General features: G+C 43.3%; 1 protein-coding gene across 2 annotated transcripts; it reads left to right on the top strand.

Annotated features, from left to right (window-relative positions):
• Positions 1–4,094: 4,094 nt before the first annotated feature.
• On the top strand, positions 4,095–15,568 carry anxa13 (annexin A13). 2 transcript variants are annotated; one of them, XM_084443395.1, is made up of 11 exons: positions 4,095–4,184; positions 5,335–5,410; positions 10,301–10,395; positions 10,665–10,832; positions 11,017–11,050; positions 12,530–12,609; positions 12,879–12,947; positions 13,049–13,150; positions 13,269–13,344; positions 13,659–13,771; positions 13,918–15,568. In XM_084443395.1, exons 1-11 carry the CDS (start codon positions 4,170–4,172, stop codon positions 14,035–14,037), a joined length of 948 nt encoding a protein of 315 aa, XP_084299521.1. In that variant the 5' UTR covers positions 4,095–4,169; the 3' UTR covers positions 14,038–15,568. The 2 variants fall into 2 exon arrangements, with proteins under 2 accessions (XP_084299521.1, XP_084299520.1); XM_084443394.1 differs by having other exon boundaries at positions 10,662–10,832.
• The last annotated feature ends 201 nt before the right edge of the window (positions 15,569–15,769 follow it).

The following is a 15,769-nucleotide window of genomic DNA, read 5'->3' as shown; positions in this document are numbered from 1 at the left end:
ACACACACGCACACACACACGCACACACACACACACACACACACACACACAGCAGGTCATCTAGCACCATATGTCTGCGTTCTTTCAGAGAAAGGAACAGTCAGTGCGTCAGACAACAGAGATCAGAGAGACCCATGGTAATATCACACCTGGATTATGATGTCACACTGTACATGGCATAGGGGCAATACACACCATGGCATATGGTGGCCTATGTACAGTTCATTGGACATGTAATGTGCTTCTTCCCTCCGTAGACGGCAGGCCTCTGCTGTTCATGAAAGGAAGGGCAGGTCTACCCAGCAGGGACAGGAACAACAACACAGATCCATCCGCACGGTCATCCACAAGCACAATGGTACTTCACCTTCATTGAAACTGTGTAATTCCATTATCTTTTTTTTTTTCTTCCACAGTACGGGTAAATAAAATTTATATTTTACATTCACATTTCACACCAGTGCCACCCGAAAGAGGAACGCGTCTAAATAGTTTCAACACTAGGTGGCAGTGTCGACCCATGTTTGACCACTGCAACGTGCAACCGCTTTTCTGTGAATTTAGCAGCTGTGGGGAGCTGTACTGTAGCTAGTATAAAGTAGTAGTATAAAGGTTATAAAGGTATAAAGTAGTATAAATAATAATGATGATGAATATGTCACGCCAGGGTAAACCATCAGGCCCTGCCTCTCGGCAGGAAGCTGTCATAAAGATCCCCACCGTGAACAGAACTGCATCTTACATCATCAGAGAGGTGATTGGTTCAGTTTCTGATCTTAGGGACAGTATAATGATTATGTTAAATAACATTGTATCTCAGTATATCTTTTTTATAATATGTTTCTTTTGTGTGAGGGTTACAGTATTGTACAGTCACTGTTGCAATCAAATATAAACAAAAATATCGATCACAATTTCCATGTTCATATAACAGCCTGTCAATACACTGTTAATGATATATCACCCCCGCGCTAACTTATACACCCATAAATCACACACCACAATACACACACACACACACACACAAAACATCACTGTATCACACTATATCAAGTGTGTAACTCTACTGCACATATTACGATGTATGTTGAAACATTTAGGGTGAAGTTACACACTAGTACACTAGTTCACACTAGGTTTAGGCTAAGCCCAGTTTTTCGTAATGGACAGTGCTGACTTTAAATCCAAGTACAGTGAAATAAATGTATATTAACACGTACTGTACTGTACGTCTCCCATACCGTGTGTTTCAGGAGAGGAAGAGGTGCTACTACACCGACCTCTCCCGGCAGGTGGAGGAGAAGAGACAGCAGACGGAGAGAGAGAGGAGGAGGAACGCCACGGCCGAACACACAGTGAGTCAGTCATGGAGGCACAGGGACATAAATTGTGGATACGTCAAACTTTATCAAACGCTATCTAGCTTTACGACTTTATGGAATTCACCACTCCCTTTCTTTTCGAAAAACTCTTTTGCACGTTTTGATTCTGAGCAACGGCTAGATAAGTCATTCTATGATTCTTTAGATTAGATGTCCTTTATTGTCACATGAACCCAGCATAGATACACTATACACTTATCACTATACACCCACACCAGACAGATACAGAGCTCCCATCACCAACTACAGCTCAGTGGCCCTGTGGTTAGAATGTCCGCCCTGAGATTGGGAGGTTGTGGGTTCGATCCCCGGGCCGAGTCATACCAAAGACTATAAAAATGGTACCCAATGCCTCCCTCCTGCTTGGCAATCAGCATCAAGGGTTGGATTGGGGGGTAAGTCCCTGCGACATACTAGCGTCATGTCCAGGGGGGGTACATCAAGCTGCCTCACGCTACAGAATCAGGACATTGGCTCCTGTCCTATTGGCCTATAGGCTCCAGAACCATTGGTTCTCAAGGCTACTTACTTACTTACTTACCGACCCCATTAATGCACACATACTTATAAACCTAACATATGATGATGACATGATACTTATTGGGTTGCCTTGTTAAGCGATGCTGTGGCATTTGAAATGATCTTTGAAACGTTTGCATGGACTGACGGTCGTGTCGATGCCTTCTCTGTCTCAGCACAACGAGACCATGCAGTTCCGGACCTGGGGGAAGCCAGGGGGCGGAGCCCCCAACTACCTGCTGGACTCAGTGAGAAGGACCAAGTTCAGCTCCACAGGGATCATCCCCCAGGAACAGGTAGTGTGTTCAGTCTGTCAGTAGACAATCCACGGTGTCAAAATGCAACGACACCCAAAACCTCACCGCTTCAGACTTCCCCACCTAGTGTCTGATTATGCATCGTAAACAACATAGAATACAGTCTGTAACATGATATTTGGATTATAGATGGTAACACCGGGAGACGCCTCAGCTCAAAGCCAGCCTTGTTTGAGGTCATAACAGAGTGTGGATCCGGGTTGACGGCGGCGCGGTCGAGTTTAGCCCCGGTTTCCACGGCCGGCCGTCTGAATGCTCTCTTTGTTCCCTGCTTAGCTCCGCTGCACAGGCTTCTGTGGGACCCCCTTTCATCTGCGCTTCAAGTGACGGCCATTTCACCGCCACCAGCCCAGACCACCGACGCCATTAAACTAGCGGCATGCAGCGAAGCCGAGCAGCGCTCTCAGTGTGTCGACTCTGTCTGAGGTTACTGATAGCTAATCTTTGAGCTGCATGACGTTGCCAGACTCCACCAGCAGCCACCAAGGCACCAGTCGGTTGATCAAGTGAATGTGTACACCCACGCAGGTGCACATAAGGGGAGCGCGCACGCACACACACACACACACGCACACACACACACACACACACACACACACACACACACACACACACACACACATTTGAATGACACAATGGGAAAGGATAAATTGTCTGCACAAAAAGGTAATGAATTGCCTCAGACCAGACCAGAGGAGGGGGGTGAAGGTTTCTACTCTTCCTTTTCTTGAAAACCAACATTTACCAATTGCTACCAATTGCTACTTGGAAATGTATCATTGCTCTGAAAAAATATATTTAATATTACCAATTTCTTGAAATAATTGGTTTCAAATTGATTCAAATTGTATACATCAGAAGATTTATCATGAGCACAGCTGTTGCAGGTTAAGTTAAAGTTATATGTCTGACACATCAGTAGAATGTAGAGGTATGAGTCACTCACTAATTGCATGGCCTAGTTACTGCGGTGTAGGGATATTTTAATTGTGAATGCTATTATGTCTCGTTTGGTTTTACGGGCCATGTGGGTTTAATTTAAGTGGGCAGCAGCATCCTCCTTCAGTGGGTGGGTATAATCACAGAGACAACAGAGAAAGAGCTGTGATTGCAGTCATTACAGGCTGCCAGTGTTGATAATTACAGCTGTGAAACCCAGCTCTACTGTCTCATCAGCATGAAAGCTGCCCATGAAAAAAGCCATCGTATTGATGCTATGGACATGATGAACAGATCCTAATGGTCTTTAAATACCAAAGGTGTGAAGACAAACGCAAATTAGGAATGTCTGCAGGTTGCCAGCAGTGTGATATTGTTTGTTCCGGCACAAGTGTTTCGTTTTAACTTTACGTGGAGTTGAGGTAGTTTACTACATTCCTATACGATGTTTTAGTACAGGGTTAGGGTTATTAGGCTACTGTTCTGTTACAGCAGGGTGCACACATAGATGCCCAGCAGAGTAAGTAATTAAGTAGCCTACGTAAGTAAGTAAGTAGCCTTGAGAATGGTTTTCGAGCCTGACCCAAAGCAGCAGAGTAGGCTAGTGCTCTTAATCTTTTCTGTCTCCCACTGATTTAAGAGGGATATGAATGGGTTTGTGGAAGAGGGGCAGAGACAGCATAATAAGTATGAATGTTATAGCCTATACAGCTAGGCTACTGTAACATCTAGGCTGTAGGCCTTTGCCATGGATTGGGCTTCTACTATTCGTACTGTTCACATATTTCCCCTTGGAGTAATCATTGATAAATGCCAAATGCCATTGTCCCCCGTGATGTTCGCTGTCTGGCCCTCTCACACAAATGGTTAACCTGACCGATCTGCTGCGCTCTCAATTCCGTTAACTAGGGCGGTGACGTCAGAACCAGCACTCGCCAGGAAGACCACAGAAGCAGCTACGACTTTTGGCATCGCCAGCTTGACCAACTCAGTGAGAACAAACATCCTAAAAATGGGCAACTGTCAAGTAAGTCCTCCTGTCAGTGTTGTTTCACTACGGCCAAGTGTTTGGGGAGCTTTTTAGTATTTCTATGGCTGTAGACGCGAACGCAGTTTTTAACAGCGCATCTCTCGAAGGCGTGATTTATGCCAAATGTAGGGTAGCCTAGCCTAGCCAACGTTAGTCGAAAATTATTTGATAGATGTAGGCTAACTGTCGCAATATTGTAACCCTACGAGTAAATGTTAGTTTATCGTGAATCAACGAATGCATGACTTTCGAATGACGTAATTGCCCTTACAATAAACTTTCCATTCTGTTTGTGGAATTCGGAATACACTGTGAGTTTATTCTTTCGAATTGTTGGATTATTTCGTTTCATTCGACCGTGTAATGAAATGTCATCCTGTGATTCTGAAAATGTAGGCCTACGTTACGCCTTTAAATGGCAGCTAGGACCATCGCATGTGACGGGTGTGGGGAAAGGCGCAGAGGAAGGGCCCCCCCTCCGCGGAATTCGTCACCACCCTGTTAGATAATGTAAACAGTGAAATGAGTGGATGAGAGGGGAAGTCTAGCAGCCTTGTCGTATGGGTGGGGTCTGTCTTTATTTCTAGTGTCTGGCTTCAGCGCCCCCCTCGCTCCATGATCCCGCCTGCTTGCTTAGCGCAGCTGCTGCCGAATTCCAGAGCCAATAGTAATAGGCTAGTACAATAACAGTAGTATTCTGTTATTGGAGTTTACAGATAGGCTACACCCCCGGAACTTGTTCTTGCACTATGTTATTTGTAGGGCCTACATTTTGGTAGATTATAGCTATTGTAGGGCTATATTGTACAGTATCATTTCGTCATTTGTGTTTTGCACTGTCCTGTTTTTCACTGTATTGTTGTTATTGTAATGCACCAACAGACCAAGGCAAATTCTTCATTGATTATGCGCAACCCTTATTGGATGAATAAAAATCTGAATATGAACATGAATTTATGCCCCTATAAGGCTACATTTATACTATTTACAATAGCCGACACAACATGAGTTAATAGTGCATGTACAATGTGATGTGAGTTAATTATATCAGTGCAATAGCCTTCGGTCTGGGACAAGAGGAAAAGCTGAGGTTAGCTCTGTTTCATATGTCATACAGTGTCATGACAATCCTCTCTTATTCATTCAGCCCACAGTCGTGCCATATGAGGAGTTCGATGTCGTAGCTGATATAAAGGCAATCCGCAAAGCCTGCAAAGGGTTTGGTAAGTCAGTTATTTACAGTACATTGATTAGTATTGCATTCCAGGGATGCCTCTGCTTAAAAAGACAGAGATAATAAGAAAAGCCTGTCAGTGGGTTGTGAACAGTGTTGGGAGTAACTGATTACAAAGTAATGGATTACTGTAATCAGATTACTTTTCCCAGCAATTTGTAATGTAAAGGATTACATTTGAATTTTCAGTAATAAGATTACAGTTACTGACCTAATAAAAAAGTGAGTACTTTGAGTTACTGAACGTACGCATATGCCTGCTGTCTTTCATTTGGTTGATATGTGCATGAGGTTTCTGCAGTTGTGGCTGAACTGACTGTTCATGCCATCAGGGTCAAGATGCGCCAAGAGTGCTGGTATAGGATCAGATTTTCTTGTGTTTATTATGATCTAAGATGCAAAACTGATCTTACATCATTACTTCTATGATTCGGGTAAGAAATTATCTGGTTTTAGAAAGTAACTTAAAAGTAAAGTAATTAGTAATTGGATTACTTTTCAAAAGAGTAATTAGTAAAGTAATCTAATTACAATTTAGAGAAAGTCATCCGTAACTTTACTTTTTAACTTATTGATTAACTTGCTCAACACTGTTTGTGAATAAAGTGACCAGGGGCCTCATTTATAAAACCTTGCTCAGGATTCGCGTTCTAAGGGTTGCGAACATCCGCAAATTCCAAAAGGTACGCACAACGATTTTCCGATTTATAACGAAGTGCGCATGCATGTCCCACGCCGGTTCCCCATTATAAATCTCAATCAACTCTAAACTTGGCGCACATGAGCGTGCGTTGTGTCCCACCCTCTTAACGCCCATAAATGGCCAGTGAAATGCCTCCCATTCACAGAAATCGATACAGCCCAAATCTAACATGACGGCAAACGTGGCAGCAAAGAAGCGGAACGGCTCATGAGACACTTGTCGTCATTGGCCAATAGGTCTTGCCGGTCCCTGAAGACTCGCTCTCTCCGAATAGGCTATATGCACAACTCCAGTACTTCCTGAAATTAGACATGCTTCTCTATTTCCTGTCCTATTGGATGAAGTGATTAATCAGGTGTGCCTGACTGCAGTACAATGATCAGGCACAACTGAATAATAATTTCATCCAATAGTGTAGGACAGGAAATAGAGAAGCATTTCTAAGTACTGGAGTTCATATAACCCAATTCCTTCCTCCACATCATCCAACAGCATATAAAGCAGCCATTGTGCGTCATTACGCATTGCAATGGCATGCCTTTTTATACCCACCCCGGGACATGATTATATGGAACAGGTGCGATTGTCACTGACAATATATGAACCACGCACGTGATTGATTGATTGATTTCATTTCTGGGTATATGAGACGATGGATCCGAGGGATGACATGTAGAGGTGAGGGCACTTATTTCCGACAATGCTGGATGTCATGAAAACAGGACAGTCGATAACACATAACATCCATAACATCTAAGACAATTAACAGCACTCTTATCTGCCTGACTGAGGCATCGAACACAGGATAAGTTTATCCTATTTCATTTATCAAATATGCATGGCGATTTCTAAATAGCTTATAATAATGGGCGCCCGCCCATTCAAACAATGAGGCAATGAAACACCACCAACAAACACAGCCTATTTCTGTGTAATACCTTACAGTGAATCATATTATCCTTATAATATAATAGCCTACACATTGCCTGAGTGAATGTCATGCACAACAGTGCACACTTAGAGATTTCTCGTTGCGGAAGGCTAGGCTGCATGTTGGCACTGTCATTTTCCCCGCGGTGAGAGGGACTTCTCTATGACTAGAGTGATTGTTGCTCTACCAAAATTGGGATTCACATAGCAGTGTAAATAAAATATGAAGGCTGTTCACAAGTACAACAGTATTTGAATTATAGTGATTACTTTGAGCACACAGCTTACGCTGTCCACATGATTATTTGTGAGAATAAATAAATTAAGGAATTATTTATGAAAATAAATAAATGAATCAATTGTTTAGCGATGACAGATCCAATTGATTATGATTCCCGGTTGGACTGTGTAACATAGGCCTAGGCCTATTTGATGGGTTATTTTGCAATATTTGATATATTTATTGTTCACAATGTTCAGACCCATTGCTATAGGGCTCAGTCTTAAGGGTGGCATATGAACTGCATAAGGGGGCACAATTATCATTAACTATTTTTGATAATACGCTATGCGATTGTATTTGTGCAGCACTAACGCATACTAATTATACTGAGCTATCTCATTCTCCTTCTGACTGATAGTATGCTAACGTTGCTAACATGAAAACGTTTCTAAGAGTTGAAAAAGAGTTTTCACACGTTGCGGTAGATGTCCTCAAAGTTAGGTCAAGGGTAGGCCTATAACCTGTGATGACAGTCAGCGTGGCCTGGAGTGCACAGCTCAGCTCGACTCCCAACTGAAATCACACTTGTGGTAACTGCTACATGGGTGTAACTTCCTTTTTCAGTATGGCGGCCGTCAAACAAAAAACACACCATTGTTTCTTAATGTCTTCATTTATAAGGAATCTTAAATAAGTATTTTTAATTTAAAGGTGCTCAGTTTGATTTTTTTCGGCCACTAGATGGGGCAGTGGTGCAGCGTATCAGATATAAACAAGTGGGCGTTTTCACTCCATACGGTGCCGTTCAGGGGGTCTGGCCGGCTTCGCTCATAATAAAAAGAAATTCTGCATTTGCTCCACAGGCACTACACCGTTGGCTATATTTTCTGTACAGATAGTTACTCCCCTGGACCTATTTATTGCATTGGATTTTTTTTTTTACAAAAAGTGCAGTAAATCGAACAGAGCACAGAACAGAAAAATACTATGATTAATAAATAAATAAATAAAAATGTGTATTAATTCATTAAACTATGCGCACCAGTGAAGGGGCACTAGCACTTTTGGGGTGGGCCAGGCCCCCAAAGGCCCGCCCATAGCGACAGCCATGACAAAGTTGTCAATTTCAAAGCGTTTCTCGGGTTTCACCTTTCTGCCATTAGGATCGCAGTTTCTCATTTCGCCAGAAATGTGCGTACGCATGGGTCAGAGTGTGCTTGGAGGTGAGCACATTCTCCGCCATTCTCCCGTCAAGTTTGTTTTCTATAAATCCCAAAGTTTGCTCTGGAGTGGCGTACGCATTCTTTTGTGCGTACGGGAGCTTTATAAATGAGGCCCCAGGCCTTTACTATTACAGTATGTATCAAAATGCAAAAGAACGGTCTCGCACACTGCTGGACTCCATAGTCAAGGTATTTATTGTACCAAAATCAAATAATGTGTGACGTTTCGAACAACGCTCTTCATCAGACTAAAATAGCAAACAAGGCACCATCGTAGATTTACCTGTGACACAGTCACATGACATGCAAACAGGTGTAATCAGGTAGAATGAGGCACACCTGAGCCTATTGATATGACAGGCAAATGAAAGACATACAAGTAGCTCGTCTTCAAAGCGAGTAGATACTGTCTGTAAGAATTGTCTTAAATAGGAAATAGTGACTGTGCACGGTACTGTATATAGGACAGAATAATATAACATAAAATAGTAGCCAAAGGGTGTAGTGTTTTCCAATATATTGCAATATATTTGTGACAGCCGCTGGTAATTTGGTCCTCAACTAGGCAAAGGTCATTTTTCAGTTTTTTACAGATTATGAAAATGCAGATTATAAGATTTCAAATGAGGTCAAATTGGGGTATTGTTTGTCAGAGTGGCTGTCAACTTGGGGTATTAACTGAGAGTGGCTGCCAAGTGGGGTGCTCTCTCAATGATGACCCCACACTCTTTGAGTCAGTATTAATCTTGTTCTCAACTGCATTCACAACACAATATAAGATGAAGTTTATGAAATGTAACGTTCTTTATTGCCACATACATGATATTAAGTACAAGCATAAGTAGTAAAGTGTACAAAAAAAGGCAACAGTCTAAGTGTTAAAGTGTACAGTCAGTTGCCTGTTGTATAGACAAGGTGCATAGTGTTCATTGTGATCAAGTGTACAACAAAGTAATAACAGTTCAATACTCAAGGTCATAACAACAGTACTCGGCTCAGTATTCAATATTCTAACAATGCAGTCTGTGCAAGTGTGCGCAAGTCTGTGCAAGAGAACAAGCAATGCTTCAGTATACAAACAGGAAAAGGCTGTGGCCTTTCTCCTGCAGTGCTGTCCGTCCTGATGATCTGCAGTGAATCTACAAGCGGACAGTCTTGTTCTGAGCTGCTGTGGAGTTTGGCGGGGGACATGTGACGTCTCGTCCCTCATCAGAACAGAACTCTCTGATCTTGTCAAAGAGATACGTCTGTCTGGCCATGTCCAGTCCAGCTGCCATGTTCAGTCTCGACCGGTAAACCAATTCTCCATTGTCGATGCGTCGAGCGGCGTTGACCAGATCTTTGTTCAGAGCTTTAGCAAAAGCTGTAGCATCCATGGTTAAACATGGGACTGAATGTAAACAAAGCCGGCGTGTTGTTCTTATGGGAAGGGTGGGGGGCGGAGAACCCGGAAGCAATAGCCAATGAAACCAAAACATGCTAATCGATGCTAATCGATCTGCCCGCCCCCAAGCCCGGCTGGAAATCAGCTAAAAACGAGCTTAGTTTGCAGACTAATTATACGTATTTCGTGAACCTAAAACTGTTGTCTGTTATAGTAAGTGGGTTCTTCATAACTTCAACTTTCGTAATACAAAAAAAGAAAAAAGACGTATTTTGCCCCCTAGCGCATTTCGGGGTTTGCCGAGTTGCGGACCAAATCACCAGCGGCTGTCACATTTTTGTTTCATAAGTGATTACACACCTGTAGGTAGCGCTATGGGGGACTTGATTCTTAGATGAATGTGCTTTGTTTTGCAGGCACTGATGAGCAGGCCATCATTGACATCCTGGCGAACCGCTGCGCTGGCCAGCGTCTGGAGATCAAACAAGCCTATTTTGATAAGTATGACGATGTGAGTGTCTGGAGAGCCCCATGTCCCTGGATGAGTTCAACTCCACATTATGTTGTCTTAATGTAAACCAGCACAACACACATAATCAGTTCTCTCTCGCTCTCTCTCTCTCCCTATCCCCCTCTCTCTCTCTCTCTCTCTCTCTCTCTCTCTCGCCTCTTCTCTCGCCCTCTCTCTCCCTCTACCATCTCCCTCTCTCCCCCTTTCTCTCTCTCTCTCTCTGTCCCCCCCACCCCCCTCCTGTCTCTCTCGGTCTTCTCTAACAGGAGTTGGTGGAGGTGCTGAAGAGCGAGCTCGCTGGGAGCTTTGAGAAGGCCGTCGTGGCCATGCTGGACGCCCCTCACATCTACGCCGTCAAGGAGCTGCGGAAGGCCATGAAGGGGGCGGGGACTGACGAGGACGTGCTGGTCGAGATCCTCTGTACCGCCACCAACGCCGTAAGCCTTGACCTCTGACCCTGTATGGAACGAACCACAGGAGAATAAATACTAGCATGTTGTACTGGTTTCTTGATATAGCCTATAGTGAAATATGAGGACATCAATATCTATTCATAATTTAGTTGTGATATAATTTACATAGACTTTTCTGTGTTTCATCTCTTCTCTCCTTGTCATGTAGGAAATTGCCATGTACAAGGAGTGTTACTATCAGGGTAAGTGCCGACGTCAGTTCTCGACAATATATTTGCATTTCATTTAATGACCAAACCTGGGTTGAAATAAAATTTCAAATAATTGAAACTACTTATCTGTGCTTGATGGTTCTTGTGTGGAACAATGTAACCAATGGGCTGTTCCCAAACATTGTAAACGTCACCCACCTGACATGACAAGCAGACCCAAGCAAATGCTACAGTAATTGAAAGGACTTCAGTAGAACTTCCCATGTCAGTAGACTTCAGTAGAAGGTCCTACGTCAGATGATGACTAATTTCCTTTTTCTTTTATTTTTTTTAATTGATATTTTATTTTTTGAAGACATAACATTAACCACATACAATTACAACATGTATTACAGTCAAAGACAACATTTTACACGCAACAAGACAAAACAACCACAACAACAAAGGCAGGATTAGGGAGGGGAAAGGGGAGTGTAGATCAGACATAACAATCAACGTATACAAACAAGCGTACACAACATATAGGGCCTATATACATGTATACATGCAACACAGACACATATGTACACATATACATTAATACAAAACGGACAGACATACAATACAAACTTCAATCATAAAGAACTTCCTTGGGGAGTGTATTAAGAATTGACCTGACCTTGGACCATATTCCCTGCTCCCCTCTGTCAGCATAAGATAAATATGAGGTAGCTCCCTCCATACTGCCAACATTCAAAAATTCACTCAGCCAGTTATTTAAACAAAAGCAGTTGTGTTTCCTAACCTTCCAGTTCATCAAGATAAGCCGAACTGTGGATGCATATGCGAGAGAGATCATTTTCCGGGCAACTGCATTATGCAGGCCATCCACATACTTGCCTAGCAGACATGCTGTTGGTTCCATTGTGATCTCTATGTCTAATATCTGAGAGAGTGCCTCCCCAACCATCTCCCAAAGGGGTTTTACAGTTGGGCAGTACCATAGAGAGTGCACCAGCGTGCCATTCTTCCCACAGATGATGACTAATTTCCTAATGATTAATCATTTCCTTGCACCGAGTGGTCATGAGGAAACCGCGTGTAGAACTTTGTTCCTGTTTACCTGTTTAGGGCTCCCTGTCTTCCTGGTTCCAGGGACACACTCAACTCCACAGATGCCCTTATCTGAACTATCCCAATCTCTTTAGGTTCTGGCCATCCTGTTGTACTCTCTTGTACACTGCTGTTTCACATTAGATTCTTAATGATAATTAACCCAAAATATCTCGCAGTATTATTGTGGGGTTTCTCATCCAATCATCTTATACTGAGTGCCAAGACTGCTGTGAGAGAGCAGTCAACTACCGTTTCTAATCTTTGATCTGCACGTACTGTGCTATTTTTGGAAGTCAAGATCAACTTTCTCTCTGTGGGAGCAGTCAGATGCATAGTGATTTACAGCGGGCTGACGCCAGGCGGTTTACCCTATCCTCTTTTCATGGCCGCTTTCTCTTCCTGTCCCGTCTGCAGTGCACGAGAGGGACCTGGAGTCGGATATCGAGGGCGATACGAGCGGAGACGTCCGGAACCTTCTCACCGCGCTGCTGCAGGTAAGAGGGCCGCCGCGCCACTTTACACTCAAAATGGATCCCTGCCCGGTAACCGAACCCCCCTCTCGTCTTTGGACTGAGATCAAGATCACTCTGCCCTTGGCACACACACAGGCCACACACACACACACACACACACACACACACACACACACACACTGGCTGAATTCCAGATCCCCTTTCATTAGTTAAATGGAGGCCAGATACAATTGCTCGAGCCGGACTCGAATGGCGACATTCAAGTCCTCTCCAAACTTTCTCTCGTCCAGGGCACCAGAGACGAGAGCTGGGATGTGGACGAAGGTCTGGCAGAGCAAGACGCCGTCTCACTGTTTGAGGTGTGGCTTGGTTTACAACGATTCATTATGAAAATATCATCATCACCAATAGCTGGAAAGTAACCTGGTGTGATTTCAACCACGCTCGTCATATACCGCAGGCTGGAGAGGGAAGCTTTGGGACGGACGAGTCGACTTTTAGCTTCATCCTGGCCAACAGGAACTACCTGCAGCTCCAGGCCACCTTCAAGATGTATGAGCAAGTGAGTTGACCTGCGTGTAGTTAGTATTCACTGCACATCCCGGGCTGGTGGAGTTGATTACGCTGTTAGAAATAGCTTGCATATTTTAAAAGTGTTCCGTCTCTGCTGGCGCTTGTAGCTCTCTGGAACCGAGATCCTGGACGCCATTGAGAACGAGACCTCAGGAACTCTGAAGGACTGCTACGTCACACTCGGTGTGTACCGCATGACACAGGTCATGTGATTGTTTGTGTGTGTGTGTGTGTGTGGGGGGGGGGGGGGGCAGATAATAGCCAGTGTCAGAGATGTTGAGGAGAAAGCCTGGGTCCAAATATTATTTGAAATCCGTACTCATCTGTGCTTGTTTGATTTTGTCTGGCACATCAGAACCAATGGGCTGTTCCCAAAAATGCAAATTCCATCCACCTGACAGACTTGGCAGTGTAATTTATTGTGTTGGTGACTGTTTAGGGGACAAAATCAAAGTCGCTTTGTTGCGTTTGGCTAAAGCTTCACTTTATCTCCTCAGTGAGAGTAGCCAAGAACCCTCAGCTGTTCTTCGCTCGGCGTCTAAACAAGGCCATGAAGGGAGCAGGCACTGACGAGGACACCCTGGTCCGCATCATCGTGTGCCGCTCGGAGGTAAAAAAAAACACACAAAAAAACAAAAAATAGTAGCCTTTACTATTCACAACACAGTACCTAATGTTGTTTACACTCTTATCTCACGACAATAGGACCATCATCCGAATAATAAATATGTACCGTACACTCCTTTGTGTCAACAGATTGATCTGGAGACCATCAAAGACATGTACCTGGAGAAATACGACGTGTCCCTGAAGGAAGCCCTGGCCTCAGAGTGTAGCGGCGACTTCAAGCGTCTCCTCCTGGCTATCTGCCACTGAGAGAGAGAGAGAGAGAGAGAGAGAGGAGAGAGAGAGAGAGAGAGAGAGGAGAGAGAGAGAGAGAGGTTTACGGTGGAGCGACAGCAGAATGCCTAGACTGTCCTGCTGCCCAAAAACTAACACTACTTACAATCGGGTCCCACTGTCCTCAAACATGTGACACTGTCCTCAAACATGTGACATTCTCTGGTGGAGCAGGGGGCTGGAAGTGGAAAGATCCAACTGGCCCCTTACCTCTGATTTGGCGCAATATAGGTCCCCCTGTTTCTGTCTCCTATGTGCCATCACCAGTGTGTATAGCTGCTAACATCATATTTACTATATGTCTGAAGGCAACCACATAGATATAACATAACTTAACAGTTTTTCTAACTTTGTTGTAAGACCACTACAAAGAAATTGATATCCAGGGGCATGTTTGACCAGTAAACCCCATACTGTTTACTGGATACAGTTGAAATCAGATCTCAAGTTCCCAACATTCTCCAAGATCGGGGCAAATTGGTTCAATCAATGCTCAGTTGAATCAGGTGATGCATGGATTGGCAGGGTAGTCAGGCTGCACACACAGGGCATTTGTAGGCACTGGGCAAGAGTACAGCCTGACTACAGTAGCCTATACTACTGTAGACTCCAGTATACTACTATATACTACTGTAGACTACAGTATACTACTATATACTGTACTACTGTAGGAAGATGAAATCTGTGAGGAATAAAATGGATTCGATCTCTCCATGGCCAGTATTTTCCACTTTCCAGTTCTAGTTCCCCAAAGCTCCATTTGTAGTGTTTATACAGTAAACACTACAGTACCTTCGATAGTATATGCAATCTGTCCGTCTGGCTTGATGTTACAATTTTATAGTGAAGGAGAATGTGCACGTTTGTGTTCATGAAGGTATGTGATTTGGTATGGCGATAAGAAAGATGTTGTATGAGACGATTTTAGAGAACTGTAATCCACACACTCCGAAGATATGAAGAAAATCCAAGCCCTATAATCATTTTTAACATCATTGCTTTCTCGTTGTAACCTATGTAAAAAAAAGTATGTTATAGAAATGAGAAACTACGTGTTGTCTAAATGGTGCAGTGGGTTGCCTTTTCCTGCCTTGACATCCAAAGTCACCTGACCTCAAGTTATATTTTTGTATTTCCAGACTAACACAGTTTATGTAGGCTAACGCATTTTAGCCTTTAGCTCACTGCAGTATTATATTTAATATTGTAAGAGTAAATGTAATATTGTTAGAGTAAATGCATACATTTATAAGTTAGAAAGTGTTTGAGGAAAAAGCTGTAGAGACCAGTGAGACAAAAAAAGCATATATTGCTCTTATGACATTAACAGCAGTGTCCCTGTAATGGCAGCTGTGTTTTTAACATATTTGATAAACGAATCTGATCCCTAGTCTTTAGATAAGACAAGATAAGTCTTTCATAAAAGTCCTACTGGCTACTACTGAAGTGATTGCAAGAGCGGCATCAACAGGGGCATATGGAGAGCTTTCGGGCATAGGCTATTGAATTGGGACCAATATTTACCTCAGTGTAGCCAAAGAATGCGTTTGGACAAAAGATTTATGGTTGAAATTAGACTAACAAAATAAATAATTGCCCAATTTACTGTCGTCGTCTTGTATTATTTTTGTTGACACATTTAACAAGCTTTATTTGTCATTGAATAACCATTTGAGCTTCTTTTACAGTTGCCTATTTGACGACTGCT

The sequence above is a fragment of the Borostomias antarcticus genome (genome assembly GCF_949987555.1).
Source record: "Borostomias antarcticus genome assembly, chromosome: 9".
Lineage (NCBI taxonomy): Eukaryota > Metazoa > Chordata > Actinopteri > Stomiiformes > Stomiidae > Borostomias > Borostomias antarcticus.
This window is presented reverse-complemented; position numbering and strand designations above follow the sequence as displayed.

Coding starts and splice junctions, on each gene's coding strand:
- anxa13 (XM_084443394.1), top strand. Junction 5,411..10,300: donor CAAAGCCTGCAAAGGGTTTG/GTAAGTCAGTTA, acceptor TTTGTTTTGCAG/GCACTGATGAGCAGGCCATC. Junction 11,051..12,529: donor CAAGGAGTGTTACTATCAGG/GTAAGTGCCGAC, acceptor TCCCGTCTGCAG/TGCACGAGAGGGACCTGGAG.